The 23,071-nt window shown below is 52.1% G+C and overlaps 1 protein-coding gene across 1 annotated transcript in view; it reads right to left on the reverse strand.

Annotated features, from left to right (window-relative positions):
* The window catches only part of Dlg5 (discs large MAGUK scaffold protein 5), a 104,083-nt gene that overhangs the window by 58,130 nt on the left and 22,882 nt on the right, over positions 1-23,071 (reverse strand). The window contains exon 2 of the mRNA XM_076834803.1: positions 2,042-2,110. Coding sequence (XP_076690918.1) covers positions 2,042-2,110 — 69 coding nt within the window. The remainder of the gene's footprint in view (positions 1-2,041; positions 2,111-23,071) is intronic.

Raw genomic sequence — 23,071 nt, forward strand, 5'->3', positions numbered from 1 at the left:
GACTGGTCTCACTCCTGCCCCCAGCAGCTCTGGAGGTGGGGCTGGCGAGGGCTCTGAATCTCCTGCTTCACAGTACCTTACCTGACTCCGACAGGTGAGGCTTCCTCTGGACACACCTGATGTCCCTTCTGGGCATGCCTACCCCTCACCTGCTCATCAATCTTAAGGGGAAATTACCCACGGAGGACCTACCAGACTGTGGGCTGAAAACACCACAGGAACACCCAGAAAAGCCGGTTCCAGAGCTCACAGTCATGCCCACCCACACAGCAGCAGCCAAAGAGGACATCTCAGGCATTAATTTAACCACTGCAACCACCCCACAGATGGGAGCCATAGCACGCTCCCCACCTTACAGGTGAAGAAATGAGGCCCAGCTAGGTTAGATAGTTGACAAATGCCAGGACAAGAGGAGAGACTGGGGCTCCACATGCTACACCCCGCACCTCCCTACCTCCCCAACCATGTGCACCAACATCTTGAAGGATGTTCAGCCTGCGGTGTGAGACTGTGGGGAGCTCTGGGTTCTGGTCCCCACAGAGTCCTCCCTGAGCCAGATGGTTATGGGTTAAATTATGGTCCCCAAAAGCTTTTTTAAAATATTTTGTTAGTTGTTGATGGACCTTTTTTTTTTTTTTATATGTGGTACTGAAAATCGAACCCAGTGCCTCAACTTGGTAGGCAAGCGCTCTACCACTGAGCCACAACCGAGCCCACCAAAAGATATGTAAGCACTAATCCAGCAAATGTGAAGGGGAATGTTATTTGGAAATAGGGTCTTTTACAGATAAGCAAGTTAAAATGAGATCACATTGGAGCTAGGTGAGCCCCTAAACCAATAGGGCAAGTGTCCTTATTAGAAGGAAATATGTGCAGACAGATAGACACGCATGCATGCGTGTACACACACACACACACACACACACACAGAGATGAGGACAATGCATCCAAAGTCAACACACTGAATACCAAGAGCAAGCCACCAGGAGCTGGGGAAGGGCCTGGAACAGATGCTTCCCAGCACCTTCAGAGAGATGACCTGCCAACACTTTGACCCTAGACTTCTGTTCCCCAGAACCGTGAGACGGCAGCATTCCTGTTGTTGAAGCACCTGGTCTGGGGTGCTTTCTTATGTCAGCCCTGGCAAACTCATGCAGAGCAGACTGATGCTGGTACCTGTCGGCCCCTCCCAGCACACTCACCTTCTGCACCCCAATAGTCACTGCCCCCTGTAAGATCCAGGAGCCAAGGGACCACATCTGCCCTCGATCGCACGTCCACCCCAGGCCCAGGAGAGAAGTTCAGGATGTGCATTGACAATGGGACATCACCCCTGGCCAGTTCTGGAATCTCAGGCATGAGACTCCCCCGGGGGTTAGTTTTCCCATCTCCCTAGAGTGGGAAAGTAAAACACCTGCACCAGATGACCTCTGTAAGCCCTTCTAGCTCAAAACCTCAGGACGCAGCGCTACAAATGTACCTATCCCTCACAGAGGGGACGACAGAGACCATCCCAGGGCTCAGCACAGGGACGGGCCTGAGGTGCTGCAAGGCTGTGGGTGCCTTACAACCTTCCTGCTGGTACGTCCCTAGAGAACTGAAGGAAGGCCGGCCTCACTTTGTGGACTTCACGAACCCAGGCTCAGGGAAATGTCCAGTTAAGCCTGGATTGGCTGTTCCTGTCCTCGGGGCACTCTGCCCTTCTTGCAGAGGGAAGCCCCCACAAGGGTCAGTCTCACAGAGAGTGGTCACGAAAGTACTATGAGGCCTTTGAAGTGTGTGACAGGTGCAGACAGGCTCACGGAGAAAACAGATGCCCCATCAAAATGAAAAGGCAAAACACCCCCACACCCACCCCTCCTAGAACTAGGGCTGGATTTTTGCTGCCAAGAGAGACTGTGAACAGCATCAACACAGATGATCCCACGAATGGTCTGCCAGCTTCCCCTGCCAGGAACCCTTCAGGGCTGTCCCACTCACACGCAGAGCCCTGACCCACCTGCCATCCTGCAGGAAGGAGGGCACGGGCAGAGGTACTCACCCACACTGCTGAGGGAGCTGCTGCTCTCTGAGTCCGAGGGCATGATGGACAGGACACTGTAGGTGGAGCCTGGGTACAGAAGGGAGACCATTTGTTACTACTCCAAAGGGGCCACTTGTCCATTCCCCAAGCACTGGCAGAAAAGCCCACCAGCAGTCAATTTGAGGCCAGGAGCCAGCGCCAATCCAGGGCCTGTGGACCTGCAGTTGAGGGCAGAGGTGTGGCTGGCAGGAGCTGGACTGGGGGGCTTCCAGCCAGCCTTCTGCCTCACCTTACCCCCCATGTGTCTGCTCCAGAAACTGATGGGCAGGGGAAACTGGAGTCATTCAGCTGGCCTCTTGTTGGGACACCTGGGGGAAAACTTAGTCAGGGGAGCACACTAGTCACAGTGGGTTGTGGGCTTTCTTCCAGAGCTTTGTCAAGTTGGCTGGCTTCCGTGCAGAGGGCAGCAGCATGCACTCAGCACCAGCCAACTCTACTCTTTCCTGACTGTCCTGCTCATACGTCCTCACTGGATGCAAGCTCAGTCCTGATTTAGTCAGTGTCTGCCTCTTAATAAAAGTTGCTCACTGGCAGCGCAGCTCAGTGGCAGAGCATGCACTTAGCATGCCTGAGGCCTGGGTCAAATCTCCAGCACCAGAAACAAAAAAAAAAGAAATCACTCAAAACATTATGAGCAATTACACTATCACAGAGCCAAAGAGCAGTGCATGCTTTGGGTAGTTTTTTGTTTTGCTGTTGTTCATTCCAGGTGGTTTGGTTTCAATTCCAGCATTTTCAAAACCCGATATGACCTGACTGGCATCAGGAAAAACCTCTGGATTAGCTCGGTTTCTGAGCCGGCCCTGCCCATGAACCAGAGGCTGGTGGTACGGAGTGAATTGCTTTCGTCTTCCGGACTCTGTTCCCCAGTCTGTACGCTGGACAGGTTCAGTCCCACGGTTCACAATGCCCTGTCCCATCCCATTCCCACTGAGCAGTGCAAACAAAGAGTGAGCTTTACTCTTCAAGGCCGCAGCTAATGCAAAATTTAAAAAGAGGGCAAACTGGGGCCACCGGGAGACAAGACTGGGAATTGCAAAAAGTCCAAGGGGCAGAGATGGCAGGTCCCCCGAAACAATATCATGGGAGGAATAGGATGTCTTGTTCTTGGAACCAAAGAACCACACAATGAAGAAGGGTACCAACTGGACAGGGTAGGGAAGCCCGAGGTGGGGTTTTGCAGGAAAGGCTTAATGCAACAAGTCCGAGGACTCTGGGCCAGAAGGCTGCAAGAACTAACGAGATCTCAGGCTCCAGAAGCAGAAAAGCAAGGCCAGATTTAAGGAGTTTTCTTCCATCTCAACTGGTAACTACACACCCTCAGCCGGGAAAGGGGTGAAGGGATGGGTCAAATAGGAAAGGAAGGCAGGAGGCTCCCCAGAGGAACAGGCTCTGAGGCTGTGGACAGGAGAGATCCCCAGGGGACAGGGATACCTTGGGTGGAGGATGAGGACCATATATGAAGGGCAGAGAGACAATCTTAGTATAGAGGGATGCCAGTGAGCTCACAAGCATGCCCATCAGGAAGAGATGAAGGGGAAGAGAAATCCAGAAAAGAAGGGACTTTAGGAATGGCAAGGCCAGTGGCCAGGAAGGACAACCGCCTCGTTATCAAGCTTTCTGTGAATCTCCGAAGAACCTGAGGGTTTAGCATGGACTGCAGGGAACGGGAAGGTTCCCCGCCTTCCTACGGCGCTGTCAGAGGGATTAAGCGTGCTCTGCATGGTCTACGGAGCAGAGATGGGAACAGGGGTGAACCGTCTGCATGCTGGGCTTCCTCGGGATGGAAAGTCAGGAGGGAAGGCACAGGGCCAGCACTCACCTGGAACAGGTGTCCTAAGGGCCACGGCACCTCACGTGAAGGGAGATGGAACCAAAGTACCCCATCCACCTAAAATTACCCACTAAATGGCCCTATTAAAAGCGAATAAGCCACATTCAGCCTTCTGTATTCCAAGTCCAACACACACCACTATTAACGGGTTTTTTTAGTTTTGTTTTTGTTTGCAATTCTGGGGATTGAACCCTGGGTACTCTACCACTGAGCTACATCCTCAGCCCTTTTCATTTTAATTTTGAGACAGGGTTTGGCTAAGCTGAGGCTGGCCTCCACCTTGCAATCCTCCTGTCTCACCCTCCCAAGTTGCTGGGATTACAGGTGCTGGCCACCACACCTGGTTTTCCATGCTATTCAATTTACGTGGCATTTAACACCTCTACGTTTTTGCTCTCAATTAAACAAGGAGATTCACAAATTTTTCGAATCATCTCTCTTTCCATACGATCAGCTCAACGCACTCCAGGCCACCCAGAGTCACCGACAAGGAAAAAGAGTCAAACACCATGTCTACTTTCCAACCTCAACTGTCATCTTTTAAATCTTCTTTTAAGGGGCAAGGAAGCCTGGCTGGCACCTTGGTGGGTTGTTTTCCAAAGATGTTTACTCAGGAAAGCAGGTACAAATAAACTCTCCCACTCACACCTCCAGGAACCTCCGTCTCAGCTCAGCCCTGCCTGGGACGCAGGCGGCCAGAGCCCTGGTCCACGCACTGCGGGAACGGAACACTTTGCTCCTTTCTCGTTACTGGCACCGGCAGTGCCCCATCTTCCAGTAAGCCGCCCTCCTCTTCAGATCGTCTCTCTCCTCCCCATGGCCAGTTTCCACTGTTAATTAAACTTGGCAGGCGCCCTTTCTTCTCTCCACCCACCTCCCTCCCTAGCTGGGGGAGTCCACAGGCCAACCAATACATTCTGTTCCTCTTCCCTGTCCCCAAAGCCCGACGGGGCTCTGGGGCCTGACCTGGGGCAGCATGACATCTTTATCTGCATCTCTGGGCATCACCCCACCCCACCCCAGGCAGCTGGCAGGGTTCCCTGGGGCCAGTGGGGGTCGTGATTAACATTGGACAGGGTCCAGTTATCACAATGTTCCCAGAGCCTTGGACGTCACAAAGGGGGAAAGGCCCAGAGATGACATTGTCTTGGTAATGCTTTGTCTCTGCAGCTGTTGTCTTAGGCCTGTGTGGTCAGAACCGTCTGGAAAAAGCAAAAGGAGAGACTCTCCCCCTCGCCCCCCCTCCCCCCAGTCACGGATGTCCTTTCAAAGTCAGTAGCTTCACTTCCGTGGGGCTGAGGGGTGGATGTTGGGCGTCATCGACCTCTAGGGTTTCACAATCAGATTCAGAGGTCACCAGAAGTCCCTTCGCAGTCAGGCACTCAAGGATGCCCTGCATGGCCCCTCACTCTGACTTGACCCAATTCTAAGAAGGGTGACAATTCCTCTGGATCCCCTAAGTCACCTCCACCTCCTTACCCACCCTGGAACCTGGAACAGCCCAGTGTCATGTTGGGCCCCCAACGAGGGTCCACCTCACAGAAAGGCCCAAGCCACTGAGGACCGCAGGATCAGCCTGGCTCCCTCGCTTACCCCCCACCCCACAGCGCTGCAGGGTGCTCCCCCCAACTCCCACATGCCTCCCAGAGAAAGTGGACTCAGGCGGAAACAGTTCCACAAGACAGGAGCTGCAGGCCAGCTGTTTGGACGTGTGGGACAGAGGTCACACATGGGGGACTCTTCACTGTCACAGCGATTACCAGGGGACCTGGAGGAAGGGCAGGTTTGGGAGGGGCCTGAGACTCTGTACAGCTAAGGGGCCCCCAGGGCACATGGCCCACAGCCCATCAAACCAAGCCTCCTCTGAAGCCCTGGGGGAGGCGGAAGCCTTGGAAGGGAGCCGGCCTGGTGGCCCTGTGGGGCTGACCCGGCCCCGGGCATTGTCTACGTCCCTCGGAGTCCAGGCCCTGCTTATTCTGTTTACTCTGTGACTCAGCCCCATTGGGTCACTGAGCCCACTTCAAAAGAACTTCCAGTAAAATCACCCTAGCGATAAGGGAACACCCCAGGCTCCCAGGCTCCTCGGGCAGCCCGCCAGGCCCAGCAGGGATGAGAGTGTCCCTTGGGCACCCCTCAGTTCACCTGGAACCTTCATCACCCTGTAACTCCTGCCACAGCCGGCCTTGCTCCACGTCTGAGCCAGCACAGGGTCCCCCACCTACAGGAGGTCCGGGCCAGCAGGATGAAGGTGGCTCGCTGGGCCCACTCTGCTGCTGCCTCTCCAGCTCACACCTAAGGAGCCACAGCCCACAAGCTGACTAGCACATGTCCCTCAAACCCCCCACATGTCCTGTGTGCTGTGTGGCCCTGGGCCAGGTTTTGAAGGAGACAAGTTCAGAATCCCCAAGGTTGCTTACCAGCTGTGAGACTGGGGCGGGGGGCATGTTATTCCCCTCTCTGAACCTCAGGGCCCAATGACATGTGAATGACTAGAACACAGAATAACTAGCACAGATCAGCCTGCCTGAGTTCAACTCCCAGCTCTGTCCCTCACCAGCTGTGTGCCCTCAAGCAAGTAGCTGAGTCTCTCTGTGCCTCCATATGCTCACCTATAAAATGGGATGATAGGAACACTAACTTCATGGAGCTGCTATGGGGGCCAATTTAGTATATGAAAAAGTGCCTAAAACAGCACCTGGCACTACCAGTGTCTTGGGTGTTAGTCATTGTGATTATGGCAAACCAGTCCTGCAGAAGGCCCTTCCCACCCTGACTTTCTTGATTCCTAGATTACCTAAATTGAAATACCTGATACAGTGATGAGGTCACAGGCCACAGAGGCAAACTGCCAGACTGTATGGCACTCTCTAATAACAGTAATAGCAGCTAATAGGTACTGAGCACTTAAGTGCTGGGACTGTGCTAAGCACCTTGCATGCATTGCCTCAATTAACTTCCATAATAATCCTGAGGTTGTCCTTAGGTCCCTTTTACAGAGGAGAAAACTAAGGTTACAAAATTTAAGCCACTTGTTTGAGCTCATGGTAGGGCCCCTACCACAGAACCCCAGGCAGTCTCCTTCAGAGCTGGTCCCCCAACCCCTACCCCCCAACCCCTACCTGCACTGCTGCTGCAGGGCTCCACAGCAGGGAGCCATCAGGGAAGACTGCAGGAAGGAAGGGGCCCAGAGCTGGCCGGGGAGGATGGTGGATAAGCACGTGAGAAGCAGTGTCTCCCCCTGTGGGTGAGAAGCCTTAGAGCAGGGCTGCTGGCCCCACTCGGGGCTCCCCAACTGACTCCCCAAGAGTGGGCATGCCTCCTGCCCCCACCCTTCGGGGGCTGTACTCCAGGCCCTCCTGGAGCCTCCCTGGGTATCACGTGGACATACGTAAAAGCGTGGAGGGTGTCGGGAACAGGATTCAGAGCCCTCACACGCTGGGGCCCTTCCTGAATGTCCTACTGCACCCTGGCTGCTGTCAGCAGGTACGTAGGCAGGGTGCTCGTGGCAGGAAAGGTACTATTTATACACATGACTCCACGCAATCCTCCCAGGAGCCCTACGAGACAGACTGTGACCAGCTCATCTTCAAGGAGGCCCCGAGAGGCCACAGAACCCACTGAAGGCCACAAAACTTGCAAGCAGTAGGTCTTGTTCTAAACACAACTCTCATCCATGGACCCGGAACTCCTGCTTTGTTTCCAAGAAGATCAGAAAAATCGGAACTCACCAGATCCTTGTCCCGGCGGACAGCAGACCATGTGAGCAGCCATCTCCTGGCCCAGTGACAATGCTCAGGGCACAAGAGGCATCTGAAGGGCTGTGAAGTCACTGAGCCTGAGGAGATGTGTCCAGCACTCACCCTACAGCACCTAGCCCTTCCCAACAGTGGGCAGGAAGAGAAGCCACCGTGAGAGAGATGGTTCTAGTCACCTGTGTGCCTCAGGACCGGTCTCGTCCTTGGGTCCTGACCTCTCTGACCTGTCTCTCCTCCAGTCACTGACTTCTCCAGGTCCCCCTTGGAAAGACCAGTACGATGGCTAGAACAATCTAAAGACATATCCCTATCCCAGTCTTTAGAAGGCAGCAGGAAATCAAATGAGCCGTTGAAGTTTCCAGAACCTGTTTGTGATTCTGTTGCTTATACCAAATGCAAAAGTACTTCGAACAGTGTCCCTCCCCCCACTGTCCCCTTCAGGCCACGTCATTCCCCCAAATGGCCATGCTCCACTAATCCCAGTTCAAGGTAAGCTGAGGAGTCAGCCAAGGAAATGACAGCTCTGGGACAGCTTAAGCCCTGCAGTGTGATCAGGAAGGTGGATATGACACCCAGGCTGACAGGTCAGGGACATTCCATCCTCAAAGGCCACCGAGAGCAATCACCAAGGAAATGGCTCATCCTCATCAGCAAACCAGTGCTGTTTCTGCCTCCTCCCCCTTCAACGCCTTCACCGTCACCCTGCTCGTCTGCTTTGTGAAGTGCCTTGAGAATCACTGCCCACCTGGCAGCCCAGGCCCCAGGAGCAGCAGCCGGGGCTCTGCACTCCTGGACAACCCCCTGCCCACCAAGATACGCCCGCAGAGTCTGAACTCACCAAGACCACAGCCACGGGGACGGGAAGCTCCCAGTGCTGGTACAGTGGAAAGCGGGGGGTCGGTGCTGCGTGTGCCTGGGCGCTCCCTGGTTTGGGCACCCCCTAGGGCAGATACTTTTTCTGAGCCTCAGTTTCCTCATCCATGCACTGGGGCTCAAGATCGTTACACAGTCTGTATGGCACAAGTGGCTGAGCTGAGCAAAGGGGCTGCCAGATGCCAGAAGTGCTCTGTAACTACCAAGGAACTGCTTACAAATGACACGTCTCCCCTGCTCCGGTGGCCCCGTCTTCTTCCTCCCCGTCCTCTTTACCACTAGCTGCTTCTCTTCCAGGAGCTCCATCCCCTTTCTTCTACTCTTATTTAAAACTCAAAACAAAAACACTACACACACACACACACACATCAGGAAAATAAATCAAAATACGGGAGCTTCCCCTGCATCTCCGTCCGTTCCACTTGGCCCAACTCTTGGGGCCTCGAGTGGTCCAAACCACACAATTCTACACTCTCTCTGATTCCTATAGGCAAAAGTTCCCGATGCCCAGTCCTGAAATTCTAGAATGCCCAAGATTTGTGAGCAAGGACAGAAGCGGGCAGGGATGAGCTCCAGGGTGCTGTCTCCAGCAACTATGAGCAGGAAAGAGGGGAAGAGGGGAAGAGGGAGGCCGGAGAGCAAGGAGAGCTCTCAGGGTGTTCTCGCAAAAGTCCCCCTGAACCACTGGTCATGGAGTCCAGTTGGGAGGGGGCACAGGAGCCTGTGCAGAGAGGTAGGAGGAGAGGAAAATGGGGCAGGGGGGAGAGTGGACAGACATGGGTGCTGGGGTATCTGGGTGGAGTGTCTGGGAAGATGACACCATTAAGAGAGGCATAGAGCTGAAGGAAAATCAGTTCAGAGAAACAAAGGGTTGCTGAGGCTCAGATTGAACCAAAGAAAATCCCTGTGCAGGGTCCCTGAACAGGGTGGTCCACAGCTGGTCCACCTCCAGAAATAGGATTTCCCGGTGGACGGCACTGGGGAGATTTACTTTAACTAACTGCTAATTGGAATTAAACCTTAAGTTCTGAACTGTTCCTCTAAAATCTTCATCTGACTGAGACTGAAGGGGTCCTCAGGGAAAAAAAAAAAAAAAATCAAAGGACATCCATGGATTTCCTTTTTGAGGCCCTGAGAAATAGTCTAAGAAGAGTCTGGCCCATCAGAAGGTCTTCTAATCCAAGATCCTTTCAGATAAGGTGGCGGACACCACGCAGAAGGGTCTGTCACCATTTTATAACAGTGATCCTTTGTGGAAAGAGTCCATTCCTGAAACTGCAGGGACATTTCATGAGGTTGTGCAAAAAGGACAGCTGCGTATGCTCATTGCAGAGATCTACACAAGTACCAAGATTCTCCTCTGCTACACGCCACGTCTGACCTGAGCTACTGGCCCACCACCCCCACACACGCAAGCAGAGGCGGCTGCTTGTGCCAGCCACCCCCTAACCCATTAAATCAAGGCACACTGGGGCTGGAGATGTGGCTCAAGTGGTAGCGCGCTCGCCTGCCATGTGTGCGACCCGGGTTCGATCCTCAGCACCACATACAAAGAAAGATGTTGTGTCTGCCGAAAACTAAAAAATAAATATTAAAAAAAAAAAGAGAGAGAATGATGGATTTAAAAAAAAAAAAAAAAATCAAGGCACACATCTCGAGCAGCCTTCTCCCTGAAACCCCAGAGCAAGTTCCAGCTTCACAGCTATTATTTCAGCAAAGCCAAGTGCTCACATCTACCTGGAGTGCATGGCCAGTCTTACCCTCCAATGCTCAGAAAACAGGCCCCAGTCACTCTTCCCTCAATTGAGCTCCTGGGCAAAATCTGTTCACACAATGTCTTCAGATTGCCACAACTCAACCACAGGAAATGGGGAAGGAGACCAGAGAAGCATTTCAAATGCACAAAAGGATGTGGGTTCTTTCACACTTGGGTAGCCCTCGGAAGAAAATGTCGATCTTGAGTAACAAGAGAAAAAATTTCCTTATTTTGTATAAGGAGGAAAAAAAACAAAATCCACATGTGCAACCACAGAGGACAGCAAATGAAACCAAAGTGTTCCAGGGCTCCTGGCCCACTGGCCACCTGTGGTAACCCTTACAGCAAACAGGCCCAGTCTGCTCCCTAGGGACTAGGGCCCAAAACTTGCACCTGGTCCCCAGCCCCTGTGCAAGACAAACGCGGGTAGAGATTTTCAGAGTCTGGGGTAGACTGGGTTTCCAGGCCGACTTCAGCCTTTCTGTCCCTAAGGGGCATCGACGGCATCCAGCCTTGACCTTCTACAGATGTCGGGGGGGGGAGTAACTTCTGTCACTGACCCCATGTTGAGCTGGGGTCAGTGACAGAAGTTAAACTCAAGCCAACCTATGACTCTGTTGGGCAGGACGTGGAGATGAAGTGGGGGGTGGGGAGTGGGGGGCTAGCTTGCAGCCTGCTGGCACCTCCAAGAAAAGCACCTACTCTATGAGCACCTAGAAATGCCGGGTTCCAGGACCCTTTCTTCCCCTGAGACTGGTCAGCGCCTCCAGCAATCCAGATTTTTAAGATGCTGGTTGGTGATGCTGGTGAGTGGGTCAGTCTGGGATTCCCATAGGGCCTGCACGTGCAGCTCAGGGCTTCCTGAATCCTAACACTGACCCTATCTAGAAGTGCTCAGGACCCCAAACCACCCTCAGGGCCCTCATGTCCACAGAACCATGTAAGAATAGTAACAGTGACTGTCATAGGCTGAAATGTGTCCCCTCAAATTTTTATGTTGAAGCCCTCATCCCCAGTACCTCAGAATACAACTGTATTTGGAGAGAGGGTCTAAAGATGTGATGAAATTAAAATGAGGCTGATGTGATGGGCCCTGGCCCCACATGCCTGGTGTCCCTGTAAAGAAAGGAGATTAAGACAGACAGAGGGAAGGTCGTTCATCAGAGACCCAGGGAGAAGAAGACTGCCTACAAGCCAACGAGAGAGACCTCTGGAGATGTCAACCTTGCCTCCAGCTAGATCGTGCACTTCCAGTCTCCACAACTGTGAGACAGAAGATGTGTGTCATGCAAGGCGCCCATTCTGCGGTGCAGTTATGGCAGCCCTAGCAAGCCAATAGTTAAGACCACCTGCCCAGTGCTCAGTCACCTGGGCCCCGTGAGCTTCGTCCAATAAACATCAACCATGAAATAGCCATGAAAATCGTCATTTGCAGACATTATCTTACTTGAAACTCGTGTGGGAGGTACTGCTATTAGCTGCTAGCCCTATCTTTCAGATAAGAATGCAGAGGTTCTCGGGGTTAAAGAACTAGACCAAGATCCTTCAGCTAGATGGGGAATGATCAGGTGCACCTGCCTTCAAGTCCTGTACCCTTCACAACTGCTAAGCTGCCTCTGTGTCCTAAACCCTCTCTCCCCTGCCTTTCTCCTCCCACTAAGCTGCCAGTGGGCTCCTGCCTAGATGAGCGCTGGCTGAGGCCACTTGCCTTCTCTCCCAGCTACAAGCCCCCAGCAGATACTTAAGGGGAACCCAGGCTTTCTAGGTGCATAGTCCTAGACTCTTTTCCTTTTAATAAGCACTGTATTGCATTGATAATGCGGGGGGGGCAGTCATCGTTGAGGGAAAAGAAGCTAATGCAGTTAAGAGACTATTGATCTTCAACTTGTATGCAAAAAAACAAGTGATCAAAAGGAAAATATTTAGAACGACTGCTATGAAGAAAAAAAAAAAACCACAAGCTGCCCTTGCCAATGTCCCATCAGTCGAGATGAGATAAGGGACTCCTGGGGCAGAAGTAAGGCTGCTGCGGCCAGTAACCCCAGCCAGGCCATCTCTAGAAAATGTCTATTTTTAAAAGCATGTTCCATTTCATCACATCTCAGAAAAACAAAGAGAAGACCTCAAGGAGCAGAAAAACAGACCGAGCAGCGACCTGCGGCGCGTGTGCGTGAGGCAACAGCAGCCGCCCCTGGCGAGCCAGCAATTTTCATCTGAAAAATGCAGATCTCTAGTGGCAGATGGGGCCCAGACACTGAGCGACCATCAGCACGAGTCCGACAAGGTGCCAATTTTCATCTTTCCTGGGGCCTGCTGGGCTCCCGACTTCTTGGTTTAAATGGAACCGGTCGGGATGTTGTGCCAGCATGGGTTTTCCTCAGAGGCAAACATTCTCAAGGTCTACGACTTGTTCTTTCATTTTCCGAGAGCTTTGTGTCCCTGGTGACTACATCAAAGATGAGACAGGCCGGTGGGGAGGAGCGTCGGGAGCACCAGAACAGAGCCAATGCAAAGGGCAGGAAGGGCCCAGTGAACTGCAAGGAAGCAAAATACAGCAAGAGCCTGCTCCTCAGCTCCCCGACCTGAGGGACTGGTATGTGTGTGGTGGGGGGAACAGTGCGCTCCCACTCCCCCTGCTCCCCCAGCACCTCTATGTTAAGATGCCCTGGAGGTCCTGGAGGGGGAAACGGTGCAAAAGAATGTGCAAAAATCTGGTGGAGGACAGCAGAAGTCCCATGTGAACAGGGAGGGGGTTTAAATATTGCTAATATTCATCAGGCAGAGCTTTTGGACATAGTTAATGACACTGACCTTCTGGAACCATTTTAAAGTACATTTTCATTCTAAGATCATTCATTCATTGGGGCCTCCTAAAATAGTCTCCAAAGACAGATAGCAATGTGCCCTCATCTACTGCCACACCATCACTGCGTGTCAAGCAAATGGAATTCAGAGGCAAGGACATCTGTGAGGACCGTTCAACCCATTAATAAATAATATCCTCCCCAGGCTGGGAGTGGAGCTCAGTGGTAGAGTACTTACTTGCCCAGCGTGTGCCAGGCCCAGGATTCAATCCCCAGTGCTGCCGGAAAAGAAAATTAAAAAAAACTTCTTCTTAAGCTTCATATGATAAACCTATGCCACACTGGCCTTTTGTCATGTGTGAGGTGCTGGGGGTTGCGGGGCACAATAGAGAGACCCCTTTAAGAAAACTGAGGAAGAACTTCCTAAATGGCAACATTTAAGTCTTCAAAAGCTTCACTTCTTCTATGTTTGCGTCTCAAGGGGTCAAGGTAAACACATGGCCATGAAAAAGGTCTACAGCCCACACACACACCCTCCCAAGGTCTGAGCCAAGCACAAGAACCAATGATGCATCCATAAGAGTCACTAGAAAAACAGCAGAAAATGTGCCCCCATCTTCAAGAAAAATGGCATCTGTTCCAGGTCCCCAGCTCCAAGCTGGCTGCCATGTGTGCCGGCCACCTCGCCCAGGGCTGACAGCACCCTCCAACCACACTCACCACAAAGGCCACTTGTTTCCCACGAGTGCCCAAAACAGTGGCGGAACCAGTCGGCCCAGTCTAGGACTGTGGTCCTGTGGATGGGTGGTGACCGGGGCACACTGTGACCTCAACAGATAATTAGCGTGGTGGTGTTGAGTTACCCAGCTCCCACAGGTCACCTGCCACGCTGGAAACTGGGCAGGATTCTGCTTCTAGACCCAAGAGGGCAGCAGGAGTCCGTTATAGGCCACCTCCACCTCTGTCCCTGCCTCTGCACACGAACACCCCCCAACACCAGAGGGGGCAGGAGAACAGGCCTCTAGAACTTGCCACATGAGTAACCTGGGCATGTCTTAGGATGGGGGCATAGTCATCCTATGGTTTGGAAATATGTCGGGACATGGTTCTGGTAGGCATGATGATGGGGTAGGAACTGGGGCGGGACCAGAGATGATGAGCATCCTAAAAGTACAGAGGACCCAAAAGCCCAAGGTCTCCTATCGAGGGTCATCCGTGGATTATGTGTGGACCCTCAGCATGGAAGCCCACTGAGTGGGAAAGTCTGGTATCTGGGAACTTAGAATGGCAACCCTGCCAAGTCTATACACATATACATGTGAACGCCCAAATACACGTGAACGCCCACCCAGCTCTGCCAAAGGTCCCACACAGCACTGGAGATGGGTGACCTGCTACAACCCCCAGCCACTCAACCTCTCTGAGATGGGTGTAACCTGCCAAGAGGCCAATCAACCTGTGGACTGCGAGACATCACGAACCAAGAGTCCACCATGAAACCTTGTCCCTGCCTTTGATGCACCCCCTTAAATAAACCACAGGAGCTATTTTCGAGTTGTCTAGCTCCAGCTCATGTGTAGGCTGGGCCTATCAGGTGCCCCAAGCTTCCTTTAAAACTATTTTTTCTGATTCTGTGTCTTTTGCTCTTCATTACTTATTCTAGACTTTAATTTTTCTCCAGTGGCTCACACCCTCCGTGGGAAGGAACTACGACCCCTTAGCGGGGTTCAGGCCGCCTCCCCACACTGAAGTTCCATTATCCCAGCTGTCCTAACCACACCTGAGCCACCCAACTCAGCATAAAGCCACAGCAGATGTGGCAGTAGGAAGGGACCAAGAGCCACAAAAAGAAGAAGGAGAAGGGGGGGGGGGTCTGGGAGACACAGAGACACACAGTCTACCTGCCCAAAGGGTGATGCTGAGATAAAGGGGAGACTCAGAGACAGATGGGGGCCAAAGAAGCGATGGGCAGCTGACAGGCGACACACCAATGAGAGCAGGCAGCTTCTCACATTGAGGGCAGCAACTAACCACCAGGACCACAGAACGTCTTCAGCTGGTGGGACTCCTGACTACTGACCCACCAGCTCCAACGTCCACCTGTCCTACCTCCACACCCTCCTCTCCACCGTCACCATCTGGCAGCACCCCTCACATCTCAACTATTTCTCCCCCCTCCCAATTCACCTTGGGTTTCTAGGGTCCCAGTTCTGCCACCCACCAACATGAGCAGGGTGTGTGGCACCTCTCTACACCTCCACTTCCTCATCCACCATGGCTCAGGAAGAAATGAACAACCACTCTTCAGGAGGTCCAGCATGGTCGTTCTCAGCTATTGGACACCTGCAGGCGCCCCCTCCAGAGAGCACTTTGCAGAACCCAGCTCTGTGCCATCTCTGAGCTTCCCAGAGCCCCTGCTCTTCCCTCCAGCTGCAGACTGAAGAGTGACTTCATAAAGGCACTCAAACCCTCCCAGGGCTACCTTCTACAACCCAGGCCTCCAACCAGGGTAAGGGGCCACTTGCTCATCCCCGCCACCGCCCAAGCTCAGGAGTCCTCACCTTGCTCTCCGTTCCCAGCACCACCATCTCTACCAACACCTGGGCCAGCCTTCTAGGCCCTGCTCAGATGGGGCTTCTCCAAGTGTCTGCTCCACTATCCAGCTGACCTCTACCAGTCCTGACTTCACCTAAGCTTGGGGACCAACCCAGCTTCAGGGGCAAGTGTCTTCTACAGTCTCAAAAGGCCCCACCATGGCCTCACACTCTGCTGTTGCTGTCCTGAAATCCACCATGAGCCAGAAGCCCATATTTCCATTTGGCTCTGGAATTGCAAACTGAGGATCCAGTCCTGCTGAGAACTCGGCCAGGAATGAGGCTGTGGTTTATATCCATGTCCCACAGCAGAACTTGTGACATGGTGGGACTCAGGAAGAAGGAAAGGAGGTGAGCCTCCAAGTCTGTGAGCAGCTGCCACCTCGGGGAGTTGTGCATAAGCCAATGTGCTCACTTCTGTACACGTACACACACACACACACACACACACACACACACACACACAAGGGCGGAGGGCAACAATGCAGCTCAGGCTATTCCCCAAACCCACAGTCCCTCCAGCCCTCCAGTCCTGCTACACAAGACACCATGAGGGCACCTGGACCCCGTGGAAGCGCAGCCCCTCCTTGAGGTTCCAAACCCTGGGTGGCTGCCAGCTTCTTTGTGGACAGTTCATTTCACAAAGCTCCAGTATGCAGGGAAGTTGGCTCAGAGCATCCTGCCTCTGCCCCTTGCTGGCTATCATCTTCTGCATTGGGTCCAGAAGGAAGGAATCTTCTTGTGCGGCCATCACCATGCCAGGCCTCTCGTTTTCTGCATGATACAGGCCCACCATGACATGGGCCCACAGTGACCACTTCGTCCTGCCCTCTAATATGTATCAGTGGTGCCCACAAGTTCCAGACAGACACACTCACAGGCCAGACAAGGAACCAGGGATGGCGAGGGCTTTCTGGGGACACCCCAGTGGATGAAATCACACCCAGCCCTGGCTCTGGTTGTAGCAGCATATCTGACACGTGCCCTCAATCTCTTCCTACCCCGTGACCCATAAGCAGCCCGCTGGCACCAGCCCACAACCATAAGCCAAGCAAGCTTGTGGGAAAACATTCCCTCGCCATGCAGAACAAATGCAGTTGGCCCATCACAGAATGAGGAACTGCTCGTGAAAAGACAAACACAGAGGATGCAGCAGGCTCCTCCTTCACATGACTTGGGAGCACTTTCAACACAAAATTTGGGCTGATTTTAGACATGTTCCCACCTTCAATGAACACTGTTACCATGGAGAGTCACAGAACACAGGATGGAGAGGACCCAGAGATCAAGTGATCTAATGCATGCATCGGACAGATGGGGAAACCAAGGTTCCGGCAGGGTCAGCCACTACCTCCCTCTACTCTCAGATCCCGCATGTCCCTGCAACTGTGGGCAAGCTGCCACCCACTCCAGCTGTGAGTTCCTAGGTACCAAGTGTTTCCTTACTCAGCTCTATGGCCACAGTGCCTCGCGCAGGTCCATGCAATCAGCGGTACGCAGCAAAGGGCTGCTGTATCTCAAAACAACATGTTTTTCACAATAAATATACATAATTTTTATTTGCCACTTTTTAAAAAATGAATTAATTGAAAACAGAGGCCAGAGGTATAGCTCACTGATAGAACATGTGCTTAGCATGCATGAGGCCCTGAGCTTGATCCCCAGCACCCAAAAATAAACGATGAAAGTAGAGGGTTGATGAATAAATGAAGCTCAGAATGGCAGCCACTCAGCCAAGGGTGAACAAAGTTGGGCCCAAAGCCATGGCTTCCCCCTTTCCTCTGCGACTAAACACCACAGGTGCTGAACCGGGTGAAGGAATGCCAACTTCAGGATGAGCAAAACTGAGATGCTGTGTGGTACAGGGCCAGGACGCACGGGCAGACCAGACCTGCTGCAGCCCTGCCTCTGACATGGTATGTGGCCAACTGGGCTGCATGTCTCTGAGCCTTGGTTGCTAGTATCAGAACCAGAAAAAAAAGAAAACGAAATGAGTATGTACACTGCAGATCTAACAGGCCACTTCGTTGGCATTATTGGAGAGCAAAGGTGTTCCCTCAGGGATCCCCAGAGATGCTGCTCCATCTCTTTTACCCACCAGCTCATTTATTCCTCCAGAATCTGGTTAAGTGGTGAGAACAGAAACGGTTGGCCTCACTTTACTCATGGGAAAGCAGGTCCCTAGAGGTCATCAGCAGGGACTGCTTTGAGTGCCCCTGGAAACCCAGGTGCTATCTAGTACTAAAACCCAGGGCACAGCAAAGAGGCCCAGGAGTCCCTGCCTCCCAGACAGCAGCACCTGCTGTCCACAGTCATTTCTTGGAAGCCACAGGGAAGCATCACCTGTGGAGTTTCCTAGACGTTGGGGCAGGATTAGAAATCCAAGGAAGTTGAGATGGCCCAGCACAAAGAAGCAAAAAGTGACCATGCCCTGCAGCCTGGAGTCTGCAGACTGTGTCACCTACTTTCTAATTTTCCCTGGAGGAAATACAACTAACAGGGGATGTGGGGAGGGGCCAGACTGAACCCCTTCCCTCAGACTGAGACCCACTACTCCCCACTGTCCTATCTTCCCCCAAAGTGGCCATCTTGGATCCTTCCCACAGATGAGCTGACCTCTCCATCTCTCAGGCAACCAGAGCGAGTGCTCATAACCTCAGTTCCTAAACCCCAGGCCACAGAAGGCCTCATACAGAAGATGGTACAGAACCGCCAGACCCGCCACATATGCTGCCCCGGTGGTCCAGGGTCCCCTTACCTACATGGATCTGGATCCCAGGCTCTGGTGTGTGGCCATGAACACACATGCAGGAACGACGGCAGCTGGGCAGTATCTGCAAGGGTGCTGAGGACCCTAGAGGCGCTGAGGTTGCCCTCTGCAGCCTGACTGCCTGGCTGCGAGACCCAGCTCACATGGCCACCGGTTGTGTGACTCAAGGCATATTCCTTAACCACTCAGTGCCTTACCTTCCCCACTTCTAACACAGGCATGATGAATCTCCCAGGGCTCACGGTAAAGAGGCTAAAACAAGATAACACTTAGCACCATGCCTGGTATAAAGATAAGAAGCCCCATTTCCCCCGCCCGCACTAGGCACTACATAATAGGGTTGCCTCTGGGACTATGTGTGCTTTTTTTCTTCATTAAATGAATTTTCTACATGAATGTGCATATTCTATTATCAGCAATGAATAAAGTTTGTTTGTTTGAGATGTGATAAAAAGAACAACTTAGAATTCTAAGTAACCCTTTCCTCCAAGCAGCCCTCCCACTGCAGATTCCTTTTGGGGGAGGGACCTTTGGAACAGGGAGTTCTCCAGCCCAAGGCAGCATGACCTTTCCTGCTCTCTCAATTCCGGTACCTTTTCTCCTGCCGTCCAGAAAGATTCCCATGGGACCTCCAAGGAGGCCCCCTGCTGGCCAGAGCTTCTTCCTCCTTGGGGACCTTTCCCTACCTGTCACCACCCCTTCCCGGCAGAGGCCCTGGCCCATCCCAGGAGTCTTGCACCAGCTGTGGCTTCCTGGGGATGAGGCACTCACCAGCCCCAGCTGGTGGGCAGGAGGGCAGGTCCACACTCCTCCTCTACTTCCAGAGCACTCCTTCTACCTCGTCCCCTGGGTTCTCAATATAGCCCTTTGAGACCAGGGAAGTGGTGAGCCAGTCACACAGATGGACTAACGCCAGCCTCCCTGAGCCCCACAAGGCTCATTCCAAGCTCCTCCCAGCGCTGCCCACAGCAGACCCAGCCAGCAGGCCTGACCCCACACAGACCCACACTGGCCTCTGGGGGCTGGCCAGCTCTTCCTCCACCACCACCCCCTCCCACTACACACACTCTCTCCTTCCTCCTCCCCAGCTGGTTCTTTGGTCCTACACTGGCCCTGGAAGGCCCAGCCCTTCTGAAGGTATCCAGAGGCAAGGAGAACAGTAACCCCACACCAAAAGTGGGAGGAGAGGAGAAGGTTTGCGTTTGTAGAAGATGCTACTGGTTTTTCTCTGTTTTATGTCAAATGACCTATAACCCTCCCAGCAACGGTACTTTTGAGCCCTGAACACTTAAAAGAATTTAGCGGGACAGTTTAAATTGTCCAGACTTGAAAGTGTCAGATTTCATAAACCAAAGAAACTCAGAACACACAAGCCAACCTCAACACAAGGATACTGGAAAAGCGTCTCAACGGTTCTGACCACAATTCTGAAAAGAAAGGAGAGCAGATCCCCAAAGCCCCTCCCAAGTTTCAAGAATCCTAAGACTGCCCGGGGGAGGCCACAGAGTGCATGCCTATGTGTCTATCATAACAACATGTTCTCACAAAGCCACCGATGATCAACTTTATACTCCATGCTTTTAAAAAAAAATAATAACACTAGCATAACAATCAAACAAAACATGTTTATTCAAGCATCTGTTTAAAAAAAATAAAAATAAAAACCTATAAAAGGCATGTTTGGCTTGCCTAGCATGTACAAGACCCTAGGTTCAATCTTCAGCACCAAAAAAAAAAAAAAAGTCTACAGGTTACAATTGGATCCACGCTGACTTCCTTGGGCCAAACAATGGCAACTTGTCACTCATGCAGGAACAAGTCCTGGTCATGCAGGCTTCAGTGGAATGTGTTCTTCAGGGCTTAGGGGTGACATGTCCAGAGGGCAACAACTTCTTTCCAAATGGATCAGAAAAACAATTGCATGTGTGTCACGTGGAGAGAGTGAGAAAGAGAAAAGGCGACTGACACAGGCGCCAAGCTCCCGCAAAAACCACGGAGTGCACGCTGCACCTTCCTTCCCACCTCCTGCGGGTCTGAACATCTCCAAAACAAACATCCAAGAGGAAGACAGCACTGCTAAAAATCTGTTTAAAACAGAAAAGTCTGAAGTAAAACAATCCCACGGCCCCGATAAATCTTTAGAATTATTGTTGCCATTTAACTATGGATTCGAAAATAGGAGAGTAATATTGCATGATACACCCAAAAAAGGGAAATATCATAACAGAATCTGATAACAAACAAATGTTTAGGAAATACATAGAGAACAATACCTAAGGAAAAACCTAGTGTACTTTTTTGGGAGGGAACTGAGGACTGAACCCAGGGGCACTTAAGCACTGAGCCACATCCGCAGCCTGTTTTATTTTTTATTTTGAGACAGGGTCTTAATAAATTGCTTAGGACCTTGCTAAATTGCTGAGACTGGCCTCCAACTTGGATCCCCCTGCCTCACCCTCCCAAGCCACTGGGATTATAGGAGTACACCACCATGCCTGCCTAGTATGCCATTTATTTCACAGTGGTAGAATAAAAATAAACTCAAAGTACATGATTCCCAAAATGAGGGCCTATTCTCAAAGGTAAGAGACACAGGGAGGAAGTTTAAAGATGTTCTATCAGAGCCAGGTTTAGTGGCACACCCTGTAATCCCAGGGACTCTGGAAGCTGAGGCAGGAGGAACGCAAGGTCAAGGCCAGCCTGGGCAACTTGACAAGACTCTGTCTCAAAAAAATAATAAAAAGGACTGGGGATAGGGACTGGGGTTGTGGCTCAGATGTAGAGTGCTTGCCTTGCACATGTGTGGTCCTGGGTTCGATCCTCAGCACCACATATAAATAAATAAAATAAAGGTATTATTTTTTTTAAAAAAAGGACTGGGAATATAGCACAGAGGTAGAATGCCCCTAGGTTCAATCCCCAGTACCACAAAATATTAATATTAATAATAATAACTAAGGAGCTGGGGATGTGGCTCGGTGACAGCATTCGCCTAGCATGTGCAAGGCACTGGTTCGACCTCAGCACCACATAAAAATAAATGAATAAAATAAAGGTATTGTGTCCAACTACGACTAAAAAAATTTTTTTAAATAATAATATTAATAACTAATAAAATATCCTATCAAAATATTCTGGTCCCCTTGCCTTTGGGTACCTGTTGATGGTAGAACTTCCAGGCAGGGCCTTCTCCTCCCTCTCCACTGCACATAAATAGTACAGCCATGTGGGCTCCCCCAGATACCCTCCCAAGACCTGACTGTCCATTCAAAGTCCAGGCAGGGCCACCCAAAGCAGCTGCAAGGAAGCTCTGGCCTTGAAGCAGCTCTTGCTGGGACAAGCGCCTTTGTCCTGGCATCAAAACAGCCTCCACCATCTCAGACAACGCTGTCCAGCTACCAGGCATGGGCCGGGAGAGTCCTGCACTTCCCCTGATCTCCCCAAAGGCCTGGATTGCCTCTCTGCAGCTCCACCCCACACCAGACTTCAACCCTGAGTTTCCTGGGACTTTGTCTTACTTGAAGGAAGAGGAAAGCAAATGCTCCCAATTTGCTCCATAGAATTTAAAACACTCTGTGCAGAGGAGAGGCTGGTGACAAGAGGAAGGAGACATAAATAGTGGCACCACCTGAAGAGGGACTGCCCTGACCAGGTTCCAGGATGTGGGGGCACAGGAGGGGAGGGAAAGGACACAGAGGCACCAAGGAGCAGAGGCCGGGATGTCCTGCGCAGAGCTGGCCTGGGCTTGCTGATGAGAGCCAGCAAAGGCCTGCTTTCTCCTGCCAATGAAGTTATCTTTTAATCCGACCCCCAGACAACACCACCTGGCACCAGTGCAGGAGCAGCTCCCAAGGGCACATGAGTCACAAGGCTGAGTCCCAGGTCTGTCCCTTCACGCCAGGGCTTGCCCTGTGCTCCTGAGGAGGTAGCTCTGTCCCTCTAAGAATTATGGCTCCTGATAGGCCTATGCACGCCTGGGAGGCACAGGTAGGAGGTAAGGAAGTGGAGAAAGTTGATGGGCTTTCTGGGTAGGGTCACCAAATGCTACAAAGACCTGAGGACGGAGACCCATGAACAGACAGAGCAGCAATCCTAGGACCTTCCTCTGACCCAGAAGTGGTGAGCACATTTGTAGCTCCAGAAACAGCTGTCCTCAACTGGTCGTGGCTGAGCACTGGGCAAGCTCAGCAGAGCACCCTGACTGGCCAGCGAGGGAAGACAGGCAGCACTGCCCCCGCATTGCCACTGCTCAACACAAGGCTCTCTGATGACTCGGGAGCAAGCCTGGAGTGAGGCTGCCCCTGAATTGAGACTCATGCCCATCGGCAGGGCTGAATTTCCAATCCCTGTAGTCAGCCGGGTTGGAGCTGCAACAATATCTAAGATTCAGTAAGGTTATTCCTGACCTCATGCAAAGGGCTCAAAAACACTCTCCCAATGGGTGAGGTGGTGCACACCTGTAATCCCTGCTACTAGGGAGGCTGAGGCAGGAAAGCTGCAAATTCAAGGCCAATCTGGACAACTTGAACAGACCCTGTTTATTTTTCAAGATGAAAAGTGAAAAGAACTAAGGATGTAGCTCAGTGTAGAATCCTTGCTTAG

The sequence above is a fragment of the Callospermophilus lateralis genome, chromosome 15 (genome assembly GCF_048772815.1).
Source record: "Callospermophilus lateralis isolate mCalLat2 chromosome 15, mCalLat2.hap1, whole genome shotgun sequence".
NCBI lineage: Eukaryota > Metazoa > Chordata > Mammalia > Rodentia > Sciuridae > Callospermophilus > Callospermophilus lateralis.